This window comes from Eptatretus burgeri, chromosome 3, assembly GCF_056783735.1.
Source record: "Eptatretus burgeri isolate ZD-2024b chromosome 3, Ebu_testis_v1, whole genome shotgun sequence".
In the NCBI taxonomy this organism is placed as follows: Eukaryota; Metazoa; Chordata; class Myxini; order Myxiniformes; family Myxinidae; genus Eptatretus; species Eptatretus burgeri.
Genome location: NC_140963.1, coordinates 140087506 through 140099290, shown reverse-complemented (window position 1 = coordinate 140099290; position 11785 = coordinate 140087506). Strand labels below are relative to the sequence as shown.

Below are 11785 nucleotides of genomic sequence, written 5' to 3'. Positions count from 1 at the left end.
ACATCACAATGACGTCATATTCGTTTTTATGGCATCATCATTAAGAGGACGAGGATCTTAGCTCATTTGAGCTTGTTAATTTATTGATTAGTCAATTGTTAATTTTTTCGATTAATTACTTAATTTTCAAAAAGTCACAGACTCGGATGAAACAGTGATGGTTTAGGTTTGCTATTAGCCAATTGATTGAGGAATGTATTATTTTATGATTATTTTTTATTTATTTTAATTATGCAATTAATCAATTGTTGTACACCGCTTCCTCCCAATTGCGTCTGCATGTACCGCAAGGCGCCCCGGCGATGTCGCGTGCTGAAGGATTTGTTATTTATTTATTTGGCATGGAGGCGGTGTACTTTGAATGTACCTGTTCTTGTTTCTTTGTTCTTCATAATTTCATTTTGTTCAACCTTTACTTAATTTCAAGCAGTCTGTGCTTATCCTTTGATTTCAAGCTTTGCTGAGTTTCATCTTTGCCAGTAGAGATGCGTGTCGTTTTCATACACTTGCATTCATGGTGTCCTTCAGATCAAGGGATTTTTTTTTCATCTCGATAAACTCCATACAGTATTAACCAAATCATTGTCTCGGTGATGGGATCCTGAAGGTGTGAACAATGCCCAAGACTGTTCTGGACATAATATTGTATAAATCCATTTGATTATTGCATACTGCTCCTTAGCGGTTGTCGTCTGTGATAATGCCCAAATGAGATCCATGAAAATGCACAACTTAGATGAAGATAACAGCTTGCTTGATTAAGGTTCTGGAAGATATTTGCCTGCACATGTCAGATTTCTCGTGATCATGAAACCAGAAAAGATTACCCATTTACGTTGTGCTAATTAACAAAAGGAAGATTCCAAGTTGGTTGACCTTCCTGACATGGTAAATCTCACCGAGCTCTATAACACCACTAGAGAGTCCACCAGCTTCCCTGCATGTTACTGATTTGTCCTCACCAGCCAGCCAGCCTGCTATCCATGTTTAGTCCTTTCAGCCCAGACTCCTATAAGAGAATGAATAGAAACATGCGATATAGAATTGGATTTGAAGGTATTCCAAAGACATTTGACCAATGTCAACAAATGACAAACATACTTTAGGAGCAACTCAACAAGACTAATAGTCTTCAATTATATATAATCGAAAACAAGCATTTATTATCCATAAAATGCATTCATCAATGATAAAGACAAAGCACGTTTACAAGTCCTACTATACACTGCGGCCTGTCAGAGGCTCTCAGGGTCTCAGAGCGTACAATATTATTATGAGGAAGTCATAATCTCGATATAATCACAATCTCCGATCCGAGCCGTATCCCTGGACATATCACGTGCTTTTGACACAGTCTGGCACCCTGCCCTACTCACCAAACTCTCTTCCCATGGTATTCAAGGCCATCTCCACTCATGGCTCGCAGACTTCCTCTCCTGTCGCAGTCAACGTGTGGCCCTAAATGGAGTTCTTTCATCCCCTCTTCCTGTGCAGGCTGGAGTTCCTCAAGGTAGCGTTCTGGGCCCTGTTCTTTTTCTGGTTTTCATCAATGATCTCTCGGACTCTCTGGAAAATCCTCTATTTCTCTTTGCCGATGACTCAACCCTCTGCCGTACCATCTGTCATCCCTCAGACCGGCAAGCAGCAGCTTCTTCGCTCACTGCAGATCTGGATAAAATCACAAACTGGTCCAACACGTGGAACATGTCTTTCAATCCAGACAAATCTCACACTCTCACTATGTCTCTTCGAAAGGACCGTTTACAAAACCCCCCATCCACTTTCTCAACAATCCTCTGGAAGAAGTCTTTTCTTTCAAGCTTCTGGGTCTCACTATCTGCCATGACCTTTCCTGGGAAAGTCACATTTCCAACCTTGCCTCAAAAGCCAGTCGCCGACTGGGAATCCTCCGTCGTGCAAAGTCCTTCCTCGGCCCTCTTGAGCTCCTGACCACTTACAAAGCTTTTGTCCGTAGCCTGATGGAGTACTGCTCTCCCCTCTGGGCTGGTGCTCCTGCCTCCCACCTTTCTCGACTTCACGCTGTCGAAACCAGGGCTTTTAAGATCATTGGCATCTCCCGCAATGAAGCTGAGTCTTTGGGCCTCTCACTCAATCACCGCAGGTTGGTCGGTGGTCTTTCTGTCTTCTACCGACTCCTCTCCAGCCTTGCCCCCTGCTCTCTCTGCGATTTGTCCCAACCACATTTCCACAGGGCGCTCAAGGTCCGCCAACAACCCCCTTCTGGTAAAACTACCAAAATCACGAATCACTGCTCATCTTCACTCTTTCATTCCTCTTTTTTCCCGCCTTTGGAATAAACTTCCTCACTCTATTCTTTCCCATTCTTCCCTTCAGGCTTTCAAAACAGCTGTTCACCACCACCTCTTATCTTCCCCCATCCAAATCCTCGATCTTTTCTACCCCCGATAATCCACCCAAGCCCACTTCCTTCAATTCTCCTGCTTTCCTTCCTGAAAGTCCCTTTAATGTCCATCTTCCCCTCGCCATGTTCCCCGTCCCATCCCCATCCCTCTCCCTTCCACAGTTCACCTGTGTCTGTTCCCCAATGTTTTGTCCCTTCCACTCCCGCCCCTCTTGTCTCATGCCTCCTTGCTGTGAGTTGTGTGTTAGCTCTCATACGAGCCTCGACCAAGGTATACAAAAAAAAAAAAAAAAAAAAAAAATCTCAAAATAGAACCAACTAGGCTAACGGACTCATGTTTACTAATTCGGCATAAATAAATATTTACTGATTACGGAAATGAATCAATTTTGTATATTTTCGTCGGACGCGATCTCCAGCCAGTATTTCGTTACACAACTTGGCTGCGTGATGAAACCTAATTTTTGTGTAATGGGTAGCTATGTTTTTGATCAGTATGGTTGAGTGACATGTGTCCGAGTCCCTATCATGTACCTCAAGGGTTTTGAATACTTTTCCGATTACATCACTGATGACTCATGTCATCAGGAGCACATCATCAAGGAGCCTCTATAAAGAAAGTTTGTGCTTTTGAAAGTATGGAACTCTTTACGGAATCAGCGTGAAAAGCGCAGTTAAAGGATTAAAACCAGTCAATTCCCACTCACTGCTGTGGATGAAAGGACTAAACATGGATGCTGAGCAGATTCCGCGATGCGGACAATCACTAGCTGCCGATGACCTCTCTAGTGGTGTTATAGAGCTCGGTGGTAAATCTAATTACAAGGCAATTGCTAAAATATAATGTACAACTGATGCTAAAGATAATGTGACTCGACTTGGTGGCATAACAGAATGCCTGCTCTGAGTAGGTTTGATTCTGAATCCGGCCAAGTCATAACAAAGACTAAAGACGGTACGTGCTGCTTCCTTGCTTGACGCTCAGCATTGAGAGCAGTGATCTTCACTATTTTTTAGAGGGGGGAGGGGGGCACATTTGCTGAAACAACATTCAGTGTGAGAGCCGCCACACCGCCCGCAGGACTCCATAATGCTGCCATTAGGCCCCGCCTCCACATAATCTTTGTTGTTGTGGTTAACTGGCTGCAAACGGAATTGTTTGTACACTGCAACCATATTTTAATGTAGTTATGTTACTTTTATGCTTCGCATTGGAACACTCATTTGAAACCATTGGGTCAATTTGATAGCATTTATGGTGGATTCTGATGGGGTGTTTTTACATTTATGTATTGTCGGCCACATGCCAGGGGCCCCACTTTAGGACACAAGGGGCCGCCAGTGGCTCGCGGGCCGTGCAATGAAGAACAGGGACTTAGAGGATAAACCCCATGAGTTGGCATCCAAAAGGGTGTGTGGGGAATGATTTCTCCTTCATTGCCACACTGACTGAGGAAAGAAAAGATATTGTTATGAATTTGGAAGCCTTTTGCACACAGTCAGCAGTACCATAGTTCAGTTATTTCGTTACGTATATGTGGATAGTTAGAATCCCTCCCCTATGTCTAATGGGTTAATTTCATGTGTGCACTGCAGGTTTATTTTATGGTCAGATTTTTTACATCTTTAAATCTGCCAACACCAAAAAAACCCTCACTTCACTCCTCCTCCAACTCTGCGGGCGAACAAGCGCTTCACGCGCCCAAACTTCACTTCACACCACAGCGCCATAACACACGTGTTTCTGACTATGGACGTGGGCGGAGCCCCCTCGCCTCGGAGCTCCGACTCCGCCCCGTCAAAAAAGAATGTCTCCCCTGTCGACACTGCGGAAGGCAAAAGAGCCTCTCTCGGGGGAGGAGCACTGAGACGCCGACACGCCCCTCCTCCAATCTCGGCTGGCCACCACGACACCCGAAACCCCTCGTCCAATCCGCAGGCGAGTTACCAGATAAACAGATCCCTCCACCCTGCACGGGGGGGGGGGGTATAAAAAGAATCGTGAGGCACTCAAAGACGGAGGGGGGGTCCTTTTTCGGTCATGACTTGGTCATCTTGGTCCCCGTCTTCGTTCCCTGGTCATCGTCATCGTTCGTTGGTGGCTGGTCGTCCATAGGATCCTGGTTGCTCGCTGGATTCTGGCTGTGGGTTCGGGTCCCACCTTGGTGGTTCGTGTGCGCTCATTTGATTGTGGTTCGTGTGGAGCGCTTGAGCTGGGGACCCCCGATCCCTTTAACGGACTCCGAGCTCACAAGTGCGAGTCGGCCAGACCACACGAGGCGGCCAGGTACCTGACCAAACTCTAACCCCCAGCTTGCCTATCCTCTGCGGCTGTAGGGTCCGAATAAAGGCCAGTTGGATCCATTTCTTTTTGGTTGTGTGTGTCTGTCTGCGGCCAGTCTTATAAGTGGAATTGCATAAGTGCCTTGCTTATTGTACATTGCAATTTAGTCGGATTAACTCTGCTGTATGTCTCCCTTCCTGATTATTGTGAATAAACCCTGTGTTAAATGTACCAGCTTGTTTTATGTGCTTTCTCTCATTGGCCTAGCATGGTTCGGGTCTGAGTTATAGTGAGGCCGAGTGTGCTGTAGATTGTTATTTGGACCGACGCGTCTTTGGTAATTCCCACTCGGTTATGCCGGATCCGAGTCGGTAACAGCGACTCGGTTCGGACAAAGCCGGCCGAGGGTGTGGCTTCCCCGGTAGCTAGACCGCACGGCTAATTAGGTAAATTGGAATCAGATAAAAAAAGACACTAACCACGCGGTCGAAATATTGGCGTCCACGTTCCATTAAGCAACCTGTCGACTTTTGAGTTATCTGGAGTGACGACCTTCAATTCCGGGTGTTCAATGGGAGATGGCCCAACTGCTCCATCTAACGGTCGTTCCCCGCCCCCGAACCCGGCACCACAACAATATATCACAAAAATGGCGTTGCCGGCCCACAGAGTGTGACGGAAAGTGACGTCAATTCCCACCCCCCCCCCCCCACAACGAGAAAACAACAGATACCTCAAGTACAATCTCAACAAAAAAACATAATTTTTTATTTTTGGTTTGGTATAACCATTACACCATCGAGTCATGAGACTCGCTGGTGAAATGGTTAAGAGCGGCCGCTCTGAGTCAAGGAAGTCGGCCCCTCGAACCATGGCCGAGTCATACCAAAGACTTTAAAAATGGTATGTGCTGTTTCCTTGCTTGACATTCACCATTTAAAAAGTTCAGAGCATTGTCAATCCTCATAAGTTGTCATCCATGGGGAGGAGGGAATCCCTCCTGAGGAAATGCTCCGCTGAGTGCGGTGAGAAAAATGGTGCCATGCTTGTGACGTCGCTGGGACCACGAGTGTCCCAGGAAGTGACCGCACTTCCCCCAACCTCACTGGCTATGTTTGTCTCATCTAAGAGTTGTGTTTGTGTGTGTTAGCTGCACCAAGAGCCTTCGATCCGGTTTAAAAAATAAAAATAATAAAAAGTGAACAAGAAAGCAGAGTTGGTGAATTTTAATTTTTTGTTTTCCTCACGGCTTGTAATATACATATAAACAAATCAAAAACAAAAGAGAGGTTTGTAAAATGTATGAAAGCACAATTTTCCCACCTTGCATGTGTCACGGTTAAAAACGACTATGAACGAATGCTGATAAAATGTTGCATTGAATACACACTCAAAACACCACGCACACCCACACACCTGGGAGTGTGACCCGAGCGGCTTTCTACGCAATTTTCCTACCAAACGAAACATGGAGCCGCTCACACCCGTTCGGCTGACTTGTGTTAAAAAATTTCCATCGCTCAAAAACTGTAACAGTGACATCAAAACCGACAACAATGACAAAAAGAACCGAGAGATTATTTTTGTACACGTAGTAAAATGTCAAAGGTCGGCACAACTCAAAAGCAAAATAATTCAAAGAAAATGAAACACACTGGCCGTTTGGGTTAAATTCTTGCTCAAAGCGTAACAATAAAAGGGAATTAAAAATTACAATTTTAACAAAAGACATGACACCGCGCGTATCTATAACGGTGCTAATGATCGATAACTGTCGACTTTGCCTAGATCGCCACAGGAAAAGGAAGCAACTGGAAGGACCAAGTAAAGAAAACAAAGTTTAATTGTTACCGCACACAACCTTTTGATTCTGGGGGTGGGGAAACACGGAAACACAAGGAAACGCATGTAAAATGGCGGAGCAGAAGCAAAATGTCTATGAACATGTGTACGATTAGAGGATTCAAAATGAAAGCTTCTGAGAGATATTTAAAAAAAACAAAAACGACGTTATGGGTTCGAGTAACAAATATTGTGCCGAAAGATAGAAATGGGAGTTGCTTCCTTTCATTGTGGGAGATGCACAGTTTACAGTTCAGCTTGCATGCGAGATGGAGCGTTACGATGATGCTGATACAGACTATGCTGCCCGTGCTTAGAAAACGTACCGACGGCGATGGAAAACACGAAAGCATGCTACACAAAGACTAGCAATACAACCGCTCACTCTGAGTGAGGGTTATTTTATTTTTTTTGTAAATTTGTTTTTCCTTCATTGTTCAACATCGTATTGTGGGAACATAAACGTTCCTCTCCCTCTCTACATCCCACTTGACAAAAACTAAAATTAGAACACGTCCATTCTTATGGAAGTAGTGCCCAATGTTTGGTAAGCCAGCCTATTCAAAAGGACAGGAAGGGAAGTAGAAAGAGGAGAGGAGAAAAACAGACAAGATGATGATTGGAGAAGTGAGGAGAAAGAGAGATAGATGAAATTTTTTTTTGATCTAACTCACTGCCTGATTCGATCACCATCCACATCATCAGCTGAGTACCATCCGTTAAGGGTTTCATCACTTCGAGCCCAGAACTCCTCTGCAAGGTGTAACCACGACCTCCGCCATGTCCAAATTTCACTCAATCAGGTAGAGAGAGAGAGAGAGAAAGAGAGAGCGAGAGAGAGAGAGAGAGAGAGAGAGAGAGAGAGAGAGAGAGAGAGAGAGAGAGAGAGAGAGAGAGAGAGAGGGGTGGATAGGGAGAGAGGAAGAGGAGCGAGGGGTGGGCAGGAGGAAAAAAAATTGAGAAAAAGATCAAGAGGATAGAAAGAGAATAAGAGAAAAGAGAAAGATGAGGAGAGCATAGATCAGTATGTGCTATAGAAGCACATACTTGTTTTGTTTCCATTATGCTTTGCTTTCAGCTGGCTGCACCCTTGCCTCGCTGGGTACCGTTTTCACTTCAATTTCTTCCAACTTCGTGGGTGCTGCAGAAGTGGCAGTTTCTGGGACAATAGTAGATGTAGTGTTGGCATTAGTGGTGGTAGAAGTTGGAGTGGAATTAACTGCAGAGCCTGAGGTGGTTGTGGTTACAGGGGAAGGTTCACCTGCTGCCTTACTGTCATTCTTCCTGTAGCACAGACCACAAACAAACTGAGTCAATAATAATTAGAAGCACGGTGCATTTTCATGTCTCTATTCCATCTCATGTTACACTCTCCACTTGTCTGAATCAAGAGGTTATCGACGTGTTTATGGATTACACCATAACAGCAATCAAAATTGGGCTCGCACACTCGCCTCTGGGCCGTCTAGCCTGGGTTTGAATCCTGACCCAGCTATAAACTGTCATCCCTGCATTTCGCAGGCAGGGTGATTGAGCAATGCATGTGCCGTCCCTTAGATGGATGTTAAACTGCATGTCCCGTCTGCCAGCATTAGTTGATGGACGTTAAAGATGCCACAGAGTTCTTCGTGAAGAGGAGGTGAGCTATCACCGACACCCTGAACAAATTACCAATTCCTGCCCTAACCTACAGAGGAGGCTTGCATCAGTGGCACAGCCACACTCTCGGCAATGATGCAACCAGCAGCCACAGGCTGCCTTCAAAATGAAGGCAATCAAAAACAAAAGCCGTTCACAAGTATATTATTTCTGCCTCTAAGTCCAGAACGACTAGTATTGGCTGTAGTTACGAGTTTATGAGAAGTTTGAAATTAATTATTGTTACCAGATAACCATGTATTGCAACAGTTCGACAGGAATGTCTGCAGCAACTGGAGATAAAAATAGTGAGAAATGAGATAAAAGATGTGCCAATCCTCAAGAGAATCAAAAGATAACTGAGCAACATAAATAAATCAATATCAATTGAAACTTGTTTTTTTTGCAAGGCACTGTGAAAGGAAACAGAAATCCAAAGATAACTCGGGGGGGGGGGGGGAGGGAGCAATGATTGCTGTGAAGATCAAATAAATTGGGTTGTCCATGTGAATAAAGTATAAGCAAATAAAATAAACCACAATAAGTAAAAATGAAGCAAAACCTAACTGAAGGAGGGGATAAATAATCAAAAATTGAAATGGAAAGCAACAAACAAGGAAAATGATTGAAAAAAGAAAATGTGCAAAACGAAGGATGAAAGTGCACAGACAAGGTGGTTGGAAGTAAAAATGGGATGGAGAATAGCAAGGTCAGACACTGAAAAAAATAAATAAATAAAAAAGAGGAGAGGGCGAAGAAAGACAGCATCATAAAAACGCCTACATATCAGCAGCAGGGACAGGGCTGCCCAGTGCTGCAAACACATCCTTAGCAAAGTCGAAAGAATCGCCAAGGACAGGTCCATCTGACCCCTCAGTAGATACTCCATCCTTCTTCAGCGGCGTTTCCTTGGCCCCTCCTGGACTTTCGGAGCCTTGTCCCGAGGCTGCCGTGACGATGGATTTTGCAGTGGCTGGTGCCTGAGATGGTGAGGATTCAGCCTGAGAATGGCTGGATGAAGCAGTGTTGACACCGGGGGAACTCAAGGCCTTTCCATTATTGGCTGTTTTAACTGGCGGTGAAGGAGCAGCACCTTTCTTGGATAATGGCTGAGGTGGTGATGCCATGGGCTTGAAAGATTGTGGGCTCGATTTGGCTGAAGTTGACTGCTTAGCGGCTGTGGTGGAAGAAACCGAAGCGTCGGAGACACGTTCGGCAGAAGCCGTGGGAGCGAGCTCACTCGCCGGGCTGCTCGACGCCGTGACATAGGCCTCAGAGCTCGTGGTCGTGCCGGGAGCTGCGGTGGTAACGGGATCTTCGGAGATCAGGGGGGGGTGGGCCTCCGTGGAGCGCCTGTAGGTTTCTCAGCGGTGAGGGTGATGCGTGATCAAGTTGGAATGACAGGATTTGGGTAGCAAGGTCAGAGGTGGTTAATGAGTGAAGGTGAGTGGAATGGGAATAAGTAACGGACAGACAAGAAAAAGGGAAAGAGAAACTCGATGAGAAAGAGAATGGCACAGAGAGACAGTTGGACACACCATCGTTTAAACCTGCTCTAATAGCAGTGCTGCAATTCTAAGCAACTGTAGGCAGGCTACACACATTCAAATTGCACGTTATACTTTTTAAATCTTTATTCATTACTCATGAGTGATAATAGGACAGCTTTATGGCTAGGATGCTTCCCTCTAGGTCCGATTCCTGGCTTGGAATACTGGCCAGAGGTAACCTTACAAAGTTGCTTTTACTGTAACAGTAAGAAGGTTACAACAAGCACAACAAAGGCATAAAAACTTGAACACCCCAGGTATCAAAACCATTTGAGTGCAAGAGTGTGGGGTTTGAATCCCATGTACTACGTTATCATTTCATCGCCATTGTTTTGTCGGAACTTTAGTGCAAGGTTAATGAAATAAAAGAAAAAAAAAGGCAGAAATAAGAGGTATATAAAGGAAACATGGCCAGGAAGTGTGGTGTTGAGGAAACAAGGGACCCTTGTCACATCAAGCATGACTCACTCAGGTTGTGTAAGAGGAGTAGTCTCGGTGGGCTCACTGCTTTGCCCGGGGTCTTCATGGTTCGCTGTAGCCTCCTCCTCGGGCTTAGCCTCCACAATGGGCTCTTTAGAGTCTTCTTTCCTGTGCACCATGCAGAAGGAAACTTATGTTACACCGATAAGGCAATGAAATGGACATCAAGGGAGAGCTATGCCATCACAATGAATAAAGTGCTTTGATTGAAGGGAAAGCAATGTTCTACAAATACATTTCCGAAAAAAACAAAGAAAACAAAACTTACGAGTACGAAGCTTTTCCTTGCTCTGCATCACCAGCCTTCACCCCAGGCCCTGCCTTCCTGCAGAGCGTGTCAGTCAGGCACATGAGCAGGCCACATTTCTTGAGCACAAAGCACGTGATGTCGATAGCAACCAGGATGATCAGGAAAATGACGACAACAATTCCGACAATGGCTCCAGTGCTGAGACCCGCAATTGACAGGCCACGCTCACCTGCTTGGGTCACAGGAAGAGAAGAAAAGGGTTTGGCTCAGGATTGGAATTTTACTTGGGTAGAAGGTAAAAGGTGAGAAAATAAATAAATAAAAGAGGCACGTGCTTTATAACTGCGAGCAGTTATGGCCGGGTCCCAAGTCGTCCTGCTTTGGTCAGACACATGACCCATGACATCCCCTTTATAAAACTGAATTCAGAATGGGATGAAAAAAATGAAATAATAACAAAAAAGATTTAAAATAATTAAATCATTATGGCTGCCAGACCGTGCGACCAATCAGGTTCAAATTTTAAACATTTGTTCCCCATGACTACTAGATCATACTTTTGAACTTTCACATTGATCGATGAAGCAGTTCAAGAGAATTTTTTTTATTTAATTTAATTTTCGCTCAATCCAAGATGGCTGCCACACAATGTGATTGATGAATTATTCGTGAACACCCTGGTATCCCCAAGGCTTAGGGAACATGTGTGTGAAGATTGCCCTCGATCTGTGAAGCCATTCTGAAGATGAAGATTTTTAGAGGTTTATTCTTCGCATCGATGCAGTAAGTTTCTCCACAAAGTGGAGAGGTTGCTGTCAAACCTCGACTCAGATTCTTCAACCAGATGGCATCAGCCCACGTGTCCTAAAAACCTGCTCCTCTGCTCTTGCTCACCCTTTCTCTGTTCGATTCACCCTCTCATTTGCTCAAGATCATCTGCGAACTGTTTGGAAATCAGCAAACATTACCACTCTGCATAAAAAAGGTGCAAAAACAGAGCCCTGCAACTATAGACCAATCAGCCTTCTCCCAATCATCAGCAAGGTTATGGAATCCATCATCGCTTCAGACATTAAATCCTTCCTCTTCTCCATTGGCTTAATTTCCAATCATCAATTTGGATTCAGTCCAGGTCACCCTGGATATGCTGCTTCTGCTCTCCCAACAATGGATGGAGATCCTCAAAGCGAGACATGAAATCAGAGCCATCTCCCTCGACATATCACATGCCTTCGATACGGTCTGGCACCATACCCTGCTCACCAAACTCTCTTCCTCTGGTATCCAAGGACATCTCCACTCATGGCTCGCAGACTTCCTCTCCTGTCACAGTCAACGTGCGGCCCTAAATGGAGTTC

General features: G+C 45.0%; 1 protein-coding gene across 7 annotated transcripts in view; it reads right to left on the bottom strand.

Annotated features, from left to right (window-relative positions):
- Positions 1 to 5878: 5878 nt before the first annotated feature.
- The window catches only part of NCAM1 (neural cell adhesion molecule 1), a 273015-nt gene continuing 267108 nt past the window's right edge, over positions 5879 to 11785 (bottom strand). For 4 of the 7 annotated variants that reach the window (XM_085875919.1, XM_085875920.1, XM_085875923.1 and 1 more), the window contains 4 exons: positions 10446 to 10659; positions 10166 to 10285; positions 8931 to 9500; positions 5879 to 7793 (listed from right to left, as the gene is read on the bottom strand). In XM_085875919.1, coding sequence (XP_085732045.1) covers positions 7571 to 7793; positions 8931 to 9500; positions 10166 to 10285; positions 10446 to 10659 — 1127 coding nt within the window. In that variant the 3' untranslated portion in view covers positions 5879 to 7570. The remainder of the gene's footprint in view (positions 7794 to 8930; positions 9501 to 10165; positions 10286 to 10445; positions 10660 to 11785) is intronic. The other 3 variants (XM_085875921.1, XM_085875918.1, XM_085875925.1) reach the window with 3 other exon arrangements.